At 38.9% G+C, this 13,599-nt stretch overlaps 1 protein-coding gene across 2 annotated transcripts in view; it reads right to left on the bottom strand.

Annotated features, from left to right (window-relative positions):
• Positions 1–12,205: 12,205 nt before the first annotated feature.
• The window catches only part of eml6 (EMAP like 6), a 46,489-nt gene continuing 45,095 nt past the window's right edge, over positions 12,206–13,599 (bottom strand). For both annotated transcript variants that reach the window (XM_067259282.1, XM_067259280.1), the window contains 4 exons: positions 13,473–13,576; positions 12,872–13,025; positions 12,540–12,640; positions 12,206–12,230 (listed from right to left, as the gene is read on the bottom strand). In XM_067259282.1, the coding sequence (XP_067115383.1) occupies positions 12,206–12,230; positions 12,540–12,640; positions 12,872–13,025; positions 13,473–13,576 (384 nt within the window). The remainder of the gene's footprint in view (positions 12,231–12,539; positions 12,641–12,871; positions 13,026–13,472; positions 13,577–13,599) is intronic.

Below are 13,599 nucleotides of genomic sequence, written 5' to 3' on the forward strand. Positions count from 1 at the left end.
CCATGACAGGTATCCCACAATACAATTCGACAGGGTTGTTCGAAAGAATCAGAAACGGTAAGTAAATTGCAGGCAATGTAGGTGGTGGGCCGCGTAACTGCTTTAGTTTTTGAAATGACCTGTCCCCGTCGATGATATCAACGTCGTTTTTTTCTTAAAACATTTTTGTTTGTTGGCACATCCAATTCTTGCACATTTTTTCTGTAGCTTAGTTCAAAGTTAGCAACTTTATAAGGCAATTGTTTCAACTACTCTCCAACCAACCAGAACTCGTATCATCTTGTTAGCTAATCGAATGGTTCGTAACATGATCAGCCTATAATTAAAAGAATGCTTTCCTTGCTGTCAACATTTTGCAATTGCAATGGACTCTAAACAAACTTGGACCAACTAGCTTCAGTAAATGGGTAGATTAAATCTTTTCGTTTGCTACATACATGCATACAGCATTCCATGATTGCAACTACTTGTGGCCTGGCTGGAATACACTGCTAGCAATACAATTAATTGTGCACATGCGTGTATTATGCTAATGAGGTTCGTTTTCCAACTTGTGTGGAGATGTCAATATGTATTGATAAGTGTTACTGATATGGTATACCTACTCTTGGCTAATTGGGTGTACTTTGCCTTCGGCAAGGGCACAACCTTTGTTCTCTCACATATATATTATTGGGTGTGCTTTGCCTTCGGCAAGGGAACAACCTTTGTTCTCTCACATATATATTATTATTATTATTATTCTTTTTGCCCCCCTAAAACTCAGTCAATATTTGGCCTACATAGACAACGTAGGTGTCAAAAGTTTCGTCTTGGTAGCGATTGAGTTGCTTCTATTGGAATTTACGTTCCGTTGCATGGTTTGGGCTTCAGTTAAGTTTTTGTGGCGAAAAGTGAAGCTAACGGTGGCTAATTTGCTAGCCACAGTCACTGACGTTACTAACGTCACTGCGTCACTAACGTCACGAAAACACGCGTGACTACCTTTGGCAGAACATTCGTTTTGCATCTGTTAACTTGGGGGATAGCTAGGCTAACTATAGCTTTACTGCAAGGCAGCTGAAGAAACGCCACAAGAAAAGAGCCAGGGTGATAACTATTTACTCATTTTACTTTGTGATATGACACACAATTGTGATGTGTAATGTACAATATAAGCTGATATTATTAAGGAAGTACATCTACTTTCGGAAACAGTAGTCTACTATTTCACTGAAGTATTAGCATCATGACATTAACCTGTGTTGCCCGGGCAACACATACTACAGCGGTCTATGATGTAGCGTTATCTGTTTTCAATCGTTAAAATAAACATTCCTCACATATACATTTTCCTTGTAGGATTTATTCTGACATTAGTAAACGATTTGTTGGTGAAATTACCATTACCTGTGGTTTCAAACCAGTGTAGCTCACTGCAACGCTGTAGCTTACGCGAGAGACACTACAAAAACATCTACACTACACAGCTGTTTAGGAAGTCAAACGGCGACAGAACATGTTCGGCACTCCCCTTACTTAAATCAAAAGTCTATCTAACTACTAACCTGAACTTCATTGCCACAGCCTAAACGTTGTCAATCTGTTCATGAAAATAATTAATTTCAGCTTAAACCATACAACGGAACGTTAAATCCAATTCAACCAACACAATCGCTACCAAGACGAACAGTAGTCTAGTACTTTACCGTAGTAGTACAATTTACCGGGGCAGCTTCTCCACACATGGCTATATCGCATTTTGCGTTGTTACTGACAATGATCGCTACCAGTGAGCTTTTTATGAATGAGCAATTTTCCACTAAATAAATGTCAAGCTTATTTACGTTTTGGGGGGCATATTTTCAGTTAGCAGATGGTACTGTTTGAATCGCGATTCCATCTTCTACTGCCGGGTAACGTCGTAGAATAATCTCCAAAGGGGGTTCTTTATTAATGAATGAATGCAATGAGTAGGCTAAATGCCTGAAAATATCATGAGAAGGGAAAAACTTAAGATGACGTTTAAGTCATAGAGATTAGGTCAATTTTTACACCGGTCTGCCAAATTTATTCGTTTTGATTCAACGTTGAGGCTGCCTCTTGCAAGGGAAATGAGAAGACATCTATTTCATTCTCCACTTCACTCGTATTTTCAGTTGTAAATGAGCAGCAAAAAAAAAATGCTTTTAAATCTATGTAATCTTTATAAATAATAAGTATTCATTTTTATATAAAATATACAGAAATATCAGTTGTAAAAATGTCATTCAAAAACGGACCCCTGTGCAACCGACGCAAGCAAGCACACCCTACAATTTCCCCAGAAATTGTACCCTCTCTAGTTATTATTATTATTTTTATTTCTTTTTGCCCCCCTAAAACTCAGTCAATATTTGGCCTACATAGACAACGTAGGTGTCAAAAGTTTCGTCTTGGTAGCGATTGAGTTGCTTCTATTGGGATTTACGTTCCGTTGCATGGTTTAGGCTTATGTTAAGTTTTTGTGGCGAAAAGTGAAGCTAACGGTGGCTAATTTGCTAGCCACAGTCACTGACGTTACTAACGTCACTGCGTCACTAACGTCACGAAAACACGCGTGACTACCTTTGGCAGAACATTCGTTTTGCATCTGTTAACTTGGGGGATAACTAGGCTAACTATAGCTTTACTGCAAGGCAGCTGAAGAAACGCCACAAGAAAAGAGCCAGGGTGATAACTATTTACTCATTTTACTTTGTGATATGACACACAATTGTGATGTGTAATGTACAATATAAGCTGATATTATTAAGGAAGTACATCTACTTTCGGAAACAGTAGTCTACTATTTCACTGAAGTATTAGCATCATGACATTAACCTGTGTTGCCCGGGCAACACATACTACAGTGGTCTATGATGTATCTGTTTTCAATCGTTAAAATAAACATTCCTCACATATACATTTTCGTTGTATGATTTATTCTGACATTAGTAAACGATTTGTTGGTGAAATTACCATTACCTGTGGTTTCAAACCAGTGTAGCTCACTGCAACGCTGTAGCCTACGCGAGACACACTACAAAAACATCTACACTACACAGCTGTTTAGGAAGTCAAACGGCGACAGAAAATGTTCGGCACTCCCCTTACTTAAATCAAAAGTCTATCTAACTACTAACCTGAACTTCATTGCCACAGCCTAAACGTTGTCAATCTGTTCATGAAAATAATTAATTTCAGCTTAAACCGTACAACAGAACGTTAAATCCAATTCAACCAACGCAATCGCTACCAAGACCAACACAGCAGTAGTCTAGTACTGTATCGTAGTAGTACAATTTACCGGGGCAGCTTCTCCTATATCGCATTTTGCGTTGTTACTGACAATGATCGCTACCAGTGAGCTTTTTATGAATGAGCGATTTTCCACTAAATAAATGTCAAGCTTATTTACGTTTTGGGGGGCATATTTTCAGTTAGCAGATGGTACTGTTTGAATCGCGATTCCATCTTCTACTGCCGGGTAACGTCGTAGAATAATCTTCAAAGGGGGTTCTTTATTAATGAATGAATGCAATGAGTAGGCTAAATGCCTGAAAATATGAGAAGGGAAAAACTTAAAATGACGTTTAAGTCATAGAGATTAGGTCAATTTTTACACCGGTCTGCCAAATTTATTCGTTTTGATTCAACGATGAGGCTGCCTCTTGCAGGGGAAATGAGAAGACATCTATTTCATTCTACACTTCACTCGTATTTTCAGTTGTAAATGAGCAGCAAAAAAAAAATGTCATTCAAAAACGGACCCCTGTGCAACCGACGCAAGCAAGCACACCCTACAATTTCCCCAGAAATTGTACCCTCTCTAGTTGGGTGTGCTTTTCCTTCGGCAAGGGCACAACCTTTGTTCTCTCACATATATATATTATTATTTTATTTATTTATTTTTTGCCCCCCTAAAACTCAGTCAATATTTGTCCTACATAGACAACGTAGGGGTCAAAAGTGTCGTCTTGGTAGCGATTGAGTTGCTTCTATTGGAATTTACGTTCTGTTGCATGGTTTAGGCTCAAGTTAAGTTTTTGTGGCAAAAAGTGAAGCTAACGGTGGCTAATTTGCTAGCCACAGTCACTGACGTTACTGACGTCACTACGTCACTAACGTCACGAAAACACGCGTGACTACCTTTGGCAGAACATTCGTTTCGCATCTGTTAACCCTTGTGTTATCTTCGGGCCATTCTGACCCATCAGTCATTGTGACCCACTGTCGTATTGCAACAACTTTACTGCATACAAAAACAAAGTGAGGAATTTTCTTTTAACTGTTGGGCTGTCTCAGATTTTTACACCGGTCTGCCAAATTTATTTGTTTTGATTCAACGATGAGGCTGCCTCTTGCAGGGGAAATAAGACATCTATTTCATTATACACTTCACTCGTATTTTCAGTTGTAAATGAGCAGCAAAAAAAAATGCTTTTAAATCTATGTAATCTTTATAAATAATAAGTATGCATTTTTATATAAAATATACATTTACATTTAGTCATTTAGCAGACGCTCTTATCCAGAGCGACTTACAGTAAGTACAGGGACATACCCCCGAGGCAAGTAGGGTGAAGTGCCTTGCCCAAGGACACAACGTCAGTTTGCATGACCGGGAATCGAACTGGCAACCTTTGGATTACTAGCCCGATTCCCTCACCGCTCAGCCACCTGACTCCCTATATACAGAAATATCAGTTGTAAAAATGTCATTCAAAAACGGACCCCTTTGCAACCGACGCAAGCAAGCACACCCTACAATTTCCCCAGAAATTGTACCCTCTCTAGTTGGGTGTGCTTTGCCTTCGGCAAGGGCACAACCTTTGTTCTCTCACATATATTATTTTTATTTCTTTTTGCCCCCCTAAAACTCAGTCAATATTTGGCCTACATAGACAACCTAGGTGTCAAAAGTTTCGTCTTGGTAGCGATTGAGTTGCTTCTATTGGGATTTACGTTCCGTTGCATGGTTTAGGCTCAAGTTACGTTTTTGTGGCGAAAAGTGAAGCTAACGGTGGCTAATTTGCTAGCCACAGTCACTGACGTTACTAACGTCACCACGTCACTAACGTCACGAAAACACGCTTGACTACCTTTGGCAGAACATTCGTTTCGCATCTGTTAACTTGGGGGATAGCTAGGCTAACTATAGCTTTACTGCAAGGCAGCTGCAGAAACGCCACAAGCAAAGAGGCCAGGGTGATAACTATTTACTCATTTTACTTTGTGATGTGAAATACAATTGTGAAATGTAATGTACAATATTAGCTGATATTATTAAGGAAGTAGGCCCACATCTACTTTCGGAAACGGTAGTCTACTATTTCACTGAAGTATTAGCATGACATTAGCCTCTGTTGCCCGGGCAACACATACTACAGTGGTCTATGATGCATCTGTTTTCAATCATTAAAATAAACATTCCTCACAAATACATTTTCGTTGTAGGATTTATTATGACATTACAAGTAAACGATTTGTGGGTGAAATGATCATTACCTGTGGTTTCAAACCAGTGTTGCTCACTGCAACGCTGTAGCTTACGCGAGACACTACAAAAACATCTAGTACACAGCTGTTCAGGAAATCAAACGGCGACAGAACATGTTCGGCACTCCCCTTACTTAAATCAAAAGTCTCTGACCACTAACCTGAACTTCATTGCCACAGCCTAAACTTTGTCAATCTGTTCATGAAAATAATTAATTTCAGCCTAAACCGTACAACGGAACGTTGAATCGAATTCAACCAACACAATCGCTACCAAGACCAACACAGCAGTAGTCTAGTACTGTACCGTACCGAATTTACTATTCTGAGTAAACAACTCTAGAAGTTTTCTAATTTCTCTATCAGTAAAATGTATTTTCCTTTTCTTTCTTTTTTAAATCCATGGCATGTTTTGAAGGGAGATAGGCTAGCTAAGTGCGCTTTGGATAGGCTCTTAAATGTGTTGCTTGGCAACGATCGACGCTTTCGCATTTTCACAAGGACGCGCATCTTAAAACCAGGCGTAGCTACGACCGTGGCCTGTCAAGCTTGGTGCACTCGGTGTAAATTCAAATCACAAAGTCGGACGTAGCTAAGACCGACGTAGGAGTTAAGACCAACTTTTTTACGCCCAGCTGGTGCACTCGGCTCCGGAGTACTATAAATTCAATGAATCCGTCCAACTCCGTCCAACTCCATCCATCTTTCTGTCCGTAACGGAGTCGGAGTAGTATAAATCGGCCTTTAGATGCACTGTGTCGTCGTCTGTCGTATGTTCCCGTCTAAAGCAGACAAAAGTGGATCTTTTTACACAGGCACCGACAATTTTCGAAAAACAATCCCTGACCAGCCATGCTAGCAGACAGAACCTGGTTTGCGTGACAGTTAAGCGGATTGTTGACAATCCATCTTCCAGGCCGTTGACCATGCTGGTCAGGAATTTAAATGCAGATGCCCATTGTAGCAGAGCCAACAGCCAAACCACGTACCATCACACCTTTCCCCTACCCCCGACAAGGAGAAAGGGGGTTTTCCCCCTTGTCCTTATCTCCAGAGCAGGAGCTTCAAAGCTTCTGGCCCAGCATGGGGTCAGAAGGTAGACCAAAATGGCCTTACAGTATGGAGACAAAGGATTTTAAGGAAGAACTAACTTTTCTGGATTTACAAAATAATTCTCAAGGACTACATGGCTCATGGACACTATTTCAATGACAGTAGTTTATGTGTTATAATGTATGCTTTCCCTTTAATGCTGTGTTGATATAATTTGATGTTTTAATGTAACTTCCTTTCCTGTTATGATAAATCAGTCAATCTTGATATCAAAATGATTCGAATCTACAAACTAAACCATTTATTAATGTTGTATTGTTATATATTGAAGTATAAGCAATACATGGACATTTGAAATAGCTGAACTCTGAAAAGTTATCAACCACTTCACACCCATACGTCAATCACAGGATGGACGCCCAGGTGGGAGTAACTGACCAATCAGAGTTCACCTCCAAAAGGATACCCCCTTTTGCAAGGATTATAAAACCTCGACGCACAAGCAATCCTGGCTTTTTCGCAAGGATTCACCGGAAGTGTTCGCGACACATCTGACTTATCCTCAATCAGCAACTCACTGGACCACTAGGAACTTGAACGAAAGATTCCTTTGCTCTAACCGTTTGACAACGACGAACGGAACTTTGACTCTTCTTCTTCAAACTGACAACAGTAACTGCGATATTGCTACATTTCTTACTTGTGAACATTGGCATATTGTGATTTAATTTGTTACGTTTGATTTTAGTTTGCAAATGATTTAACCTAACTTTCGTTAGGATTAGTTAACATACTCCCATTGTTCTCCAGAAGCCTATCTCTCTCTCTCTCCCTTCCCCCTCCCCACGCGCTCTCAACCTACCATCTTGTACCAACCCTCATCATAGTTTAGGACCTACTGTATACAGTTCAACTCAACTCACTTTCAACTAACCTATAACTTCTCTGGTATTTGTTCATTATAATTACATTTCCTTAAATAAATCATTGTTTATAATACTCGCGTTATCTGATCTGCTCTACTTTAATATAAATTCACTACTTAAGATTAGACTGCTATTATTCAATAAAGTTTCCTCTGTCCCTTTAACAAATAAGAGGTGGTGTCCCCAAGAACTACATACTTTATTATAAATTAAGTATTGCCAATCTTAAACGAGCAAACCCCGCTACATCATCGTGTTATTGCACGACTTATAACAACGGCATATCACGTAAAGACGGGCCAGCCGTTCGCCTCGTTCCCCCGGGCTATTGAACTGCAGCAGAAGTAAGTAAGTAAGTAAGACTTTATTTATATAGCACATTTCATACAAGAATTGTAGCTCAAGGTGCTTTACATAAAATCAATAAAAACAATAATACAAGTGATAAATAATTCAAACAATAATAAAAATCCCAATAAGATCTCTGTTCAAGAGAGAAAGCAACTTTAAAAAGTAGGAAAACCCTTTTGAGATAAAATTACTTAAATGCTTCGGTAAAAAGGTAGGTTTTAAGCTGTCTTTTAAAAATGTCTAGAGTGTTAGCTTCCCTAATATTTATGGGTAATTTGTTCCATAGTTTTGGGGCGTAATTGACAAAGGCCGAATCACCAATCTTCTTATGACTGCTTCTGGTGACCTCTAATAGGCCTGCATTTGATGATCGCAGTGTTCTAGCTGGTGTGTAGTTTATAAAGGAGTTAGCAATGTAGCTACGTCCTTGTCCGTGTAGAGCTTTGTATGTGAGGAAAAGGACCTTAAAGTCAATTCTGAAGGTAACAGGGAGCCAGTGTAAAGTAGCTAGGACAGGACTAATGTGTTCTCTCCTTTTAGTTTTGGTTAATAATCTAGCTGCAGAATTTTGAATGAGCTGTAGTCTTTCAGTGGTTTTCTTGGGAAGACCAGTGAAAAGTGCGTTACAGTAGTCCAGCCGGCTGGATATAAAAGCATGAATTAACTTCTCTGCATCATTTTGGTTTATGAATGGTCGTACCTTTGCTATATTCCTCAGGTGAAAGAAAGCTGTTTTGGTCACTTTATTAATGTGAGAGTTGAAATTCAAATCTGAGTCCAGGATTACGCCGAGACTCGTCACCTCTGGTTTAAGACAGGGGGTTAAGCCTCCAAGATTCTTAATAAGCATCTCTCTTTTGGATTTGGGGCCACATAGTAGGACTTCGGTTTTGTCTTCATTTAATTTAAGAAAGTTATCATTCATCCATTTGTTTATTGCCAACAGGCAGTTGGTAATGGAATTGATGGCCGTTGCATCGTTGGGTTCAGTGGATATATATAGTTGTGTGTCATCCGCATAGCTATGGAAATCTATGTTATGTTCTCTGATTATGTCGCCGAGTGGTAACATACAAAGAGAAAAAAGTAATGGACCTAAGCAGCTTCCTTGAGCAACCCCGTAGCAGTTCTCATGTTTCTTGGACCTATGGTCACCTAAACTAACATAAAACTTCCTTCCTGTGATATATGATTTCAGCCAGTTCAATACACTATCCGTGAACCCAATAAGCTTTTCCAGTCTATTGATTAGGATGTCGTGATCAATTGTATCAAATGCTGCACTGAGATCTAACAGGATAAGGATAGAGACTTTATTTGCATCAGAGTTTAGTCTGAGGTCGCTAATTATTTTGGTGAGAGCAGTTTCAGTACTGTGATATTTCCTGAAACCTGACTGCGAGACTTCCAGGATGTTATTTTCTTCAAGAAAAGAATTTAATTGGACTAAAACTATCTTTTCCAGTACTTTACTAATAAATGGGAGGTTTGATATTGGTCTGTAATTTGCAAGTAGACTGTTATCCAATTTGGGTTTCTTTAATAGGGGCTTTACAACAGCTGTTTTGAAGGCATCTGGGAAGACGCCAGTTCTAAGGGATGTGTTTATAATCTCTAGCACCGGACCTGAGACACTATCAAACACTCGCTTAAAGAATGTTGTGGGTATAGGATCAATATCTGAGGTTGTGGAGTTAGATTCGCTGACAATTTTGGAAAGTTCACTAAGTGTGATACAGGTAAATGTGCTCATGGTTATGTTGCAGAATCTACTGATGTCAGTTTCGACCCCACTATTAATAATACTCGCTCTAATCAAAGTTATTTTGTTCTTGAAGAACAAAGCAAGCAAGAAGAATGTTGTCGACTTGGGTACTTAGTATCATACTGATGAAATGCAATGGAAGCTTTTATAAATTAGCATTGAGGGACCAGAGGTTTCAGTTTCAGCCATACAGTCGTGCAGAGATGGCTGTCAGCAGGGAAGAGATCACGTCATGTTTGAGGTTAAAAGAGGTCAATTGTTTTGCTGACTATTACCTTATTATTTTTTATCACTAGAAATGTGACTTCATTTTTGTTCTTTTTATATCCAGGATGTGTTTAATAAATGGTTAAACATGTTAACAGAAGAACATAACTTAAGTCTTTGGTTTTGTTGTAACAATGATAAATTACAACTTTTGGAGGGGGGGCCAGTAAAAATGGCCTTGGGGCCACTAAGTTTCAAACCCACTGGCCCGTGGGGCCAGTCGCAAAAAATGTTAATGTTGAGCCCTGACTATAAAGGGACCAATTCTGAAACCCCATTGTTGAGGAGCTCCCTTCCTCTCAAGTGTGAACACTAGCAGGTCCGTAACCATCCTCTCCATAATCCCTCAGGTGGCTGAGCGGTGAGGGAATCGGGCTAGTAATCCGAAGGTTGCCAGTTCGATTCCCGGTCATGCAAACTGACGTTGTGTCCTTGGGCAAGGCACTTCACCCTACTTGCCTCGGGGGAATGATCCTGTACTTACTGTAAGTCGCTCTGGATAAGAGCGTCTGCTAAATGTAAATGTAATCCTGCACATTTTAGACATTGGTCTATATGAAACTGGATCGATAGCCTCTTTCCCTGGCTTTACAATCTGGACTACCACTGCATGGTAGTCCAATCAGCAGGCAACTGCCTCAGACCAACACCCAGCTGTACAGTGCCAGCATCTCCTCCCAGCGCCCCCATGTGCCTGAGAAGCTCTATCTCTTCCAGGCGCAGTATCGCGGACTGCTTGCCTCGCTTGTTGCATCTCCTGCATTGTAAAAGACAAATTGACAATCAGCATTGTCCGTGGTCCTCTTAAGCATTTTGCACTCCAACTCCAGCACACCTTGCCCTTTGTACCCAGCTTTTGGCGTGATGTCCACTTCCTTCCCACTTCCGTCCACCAACACATGATAGCTATAAACTTAGGACAACATAAAGGTGGGCTGGTGACACATTAACTAACCAATTGGTAGCTGCTCAATGACACAAAGAAAATAGTGTGACATTTGCATAGAGTAGAATTTGCTTCCTTTTGTCTACTGCTTTTCCACCATGCGTCACCAGGTATGCCATAAGGAGGGCATCAAGTGATTTCCATGGAAAATGGTTGGGTTGAAATTCAGCAAGGCAAATTTCACCTCTGAAAAGTGCTAGGTACAGCCTTTTAGAGCGTACGGTCAGTGCAAACTTATTTGAATATGATCACCTTTATCCTGATATTTTTTTACATGACACAAACAATGCTTTTACTTTATTTGACCATTCAGAAACAACAACACTTTTATAACACTTCCATGCTTAAACATATCTGGGTCTTTGTTTGTCAAATAGTTCTTTTGCGCTACATTATATATATATACATTTTTTTGCGTTGTTATAGTTGAGACAGCTTTCAATTTTTTTAAATAATAGATAACAGCACTGTCAAATTTTTTTTTTTTACCTTTCAAGAAATGTTTTGCTCCTGAGTTGCACACCCTATATTTTTCAGAAGACAACATGTAAAACAGAGAATCTATATTCCTTGACATTAGGCATGATTAAAATACATACATAATATTTCTCACACACATACATCATAAAATAATACAATTGCACGATCTATAGCACCATAACTGTATAAAAATAATTTAATAACAATTAGAAGGCACTTACACATCTGAGTTAATGGCTGAACATACAACAGTCTATCTACACTATGTAATAAACTAACTGTTTATTTTCTTTATGCAAATGTTTATTTTCACGAATACTTAACAGCCCACCACAACCCTAGATATTGATGTTTTTACTGTCCAAGCCTGAAAGAGTAACTAAACACCAAAACCATTATTCTAATTGTTTTCCTGCTTAACACTCATGAACGGTTTAACACATAGATCCTGTTCTTGATTGCAATGATTCTTTGCAAAAGGGGAATGAAAGGGGAGTCAGGTGGGGGGAAATTATAGAGCTATTTTGGTGCCAGCACAGGTTGAATCTGGTTTTAATCTGTGAAATAAGATTACACATTTAGCACTCACTATCACTCACTATCACCATTTAGTTGGCATTATTATAACATGAACTGCATGCTCAGAGCATTACGTCTAACACAGAAATGGCTTGTTCAGTTACTCTTTTAGGTCTGCTTACACTGAAAATTAAAATTTTATTATACTTTTTTGGCTTATTTCTCACTTTTCACCACTTGTATGCAAAAGTGGAAATTTAAGAGGTTGATAGAAATGATCAATCCACTATTTGTAAATGCAGCATTTCAGGAGTACAGCAGCTCTGATTTTTTCTTCAGGCACCTGGTTCCTTCTTCAACATCTTTGAGAATTTTCCAGTGAACTTTGGTGATGCTTTTTCACAAGCATTTCCATACAAACAAACTGCATGCAAGAAAATGAAAAGAAAGAAATGAAAGGAAGAAGATTGACATGTGAAATAATATTCATAATAAATTGTTATAGGAGCCACTAAATCAATAAGTGAAGGTTCTCTGCTTTAAAGAGATCTTCTCAAAGACTACAGCTTGATAAGCAGTATTCAATGTATTTTGCCAGTACTGATAAACTAATTGACTATTACAGTGATGCCAAAACGAGTTAGTTTATTATTAAAAATGATGCATGAAAGAGGTTTTATAACCAGGGACCTTACATAATAAATAAACATTTTGTTTGCAGACTTTGACTTACCTGCAGTCATTGCCTCCTGCACTGACAATATATTTATCATCATAGGAGAAACGTATATTTGTCACATGGGCAGAGTGACCAAAGTAGCGCTTGTGTTTGGCCTGTAAACCAGAAGATTATAATTACATTTTCATAGCCAAAAGTAATATCAATTAAACATGATACCCAGGTAGTACTTTGACACCATCAAACAAATGTTCTGTCTGTCTTCTTCAAGAAGATATGGATGTGAATTTCGAAGTAATCACCTCGCTTTTCAAATGTAACTGTAATCTTGTGTCATTTTTTTCTAAAGTGAACCGGATCACGCAATTAACACAGCATGAACTTACAAATTTTTCTGTGCATGGAAAGTCAAAGAGCTTAACAAGCCCAAAATCATCCCCGGTGACCACATTGAGACCAGTGTGAGACACGCAGGCACAATTAACATCGGCCTTTTCAGCATTTCTCGGCCACACACCGATGACTTCATCCCCTAATACACTGAAAACAAGCACAAAACATCCATATAACTAAACATCAGAATTGTTATTTTAGTCAAGCCTAGTTTCTCTGTGTATGTTGTGATAATATTTCTCTGTCATCGAAGGCTTTGAACTCTAAGCTTATGGAAGGTACAAGAATGGGAATGTAATTCTTAATTATTTTAAATCAGCATATTTATTAATGTTACAAAGGTAATTACATGGAATCAACAGCTTACAAAGTATTACTTGATTTAGGTGACACCTTAGAAATGTGCCTGAATGCACTGTTGTATTTGTACATTTACATTTAGTCATTTGTAACTTCTCACTAGGAAATATGAGCTTCCAGCAGCAAACTGACAAGGAAATGCTTCAGGAGTACTTATGAAGGAATCCTTAATGGAGACACAAAAAATTGTCCTAACTTTTTACTAAAACAATCCAAACAAGTTCTTAACCTTACCTTGTCCAAGTGGCCCAAGTTATTCTTTCAGTGATTGCTTGCTCTGTTACCATCTTCCCTGATGGAACTTCATGAACCTGACGGTTGTATGTACCTGTTGATACCTGTGATGACAAATGAGAAAACC

Source organism: Osmerus mordax, chromosome 21, assembly GCF_038355195.1.
Source record: "Osmerus mordax isolate fOsmMor3 chromosome 21, fOsmMor3.pri, whole genome shotgun sequence".
Classification (NCBI taxonomy): Eukaryota; Metazoa; Chordata; class Actinopteri; order Osmeriformes; family Osmeridae; genus Osmerus; species Osmerus mordax.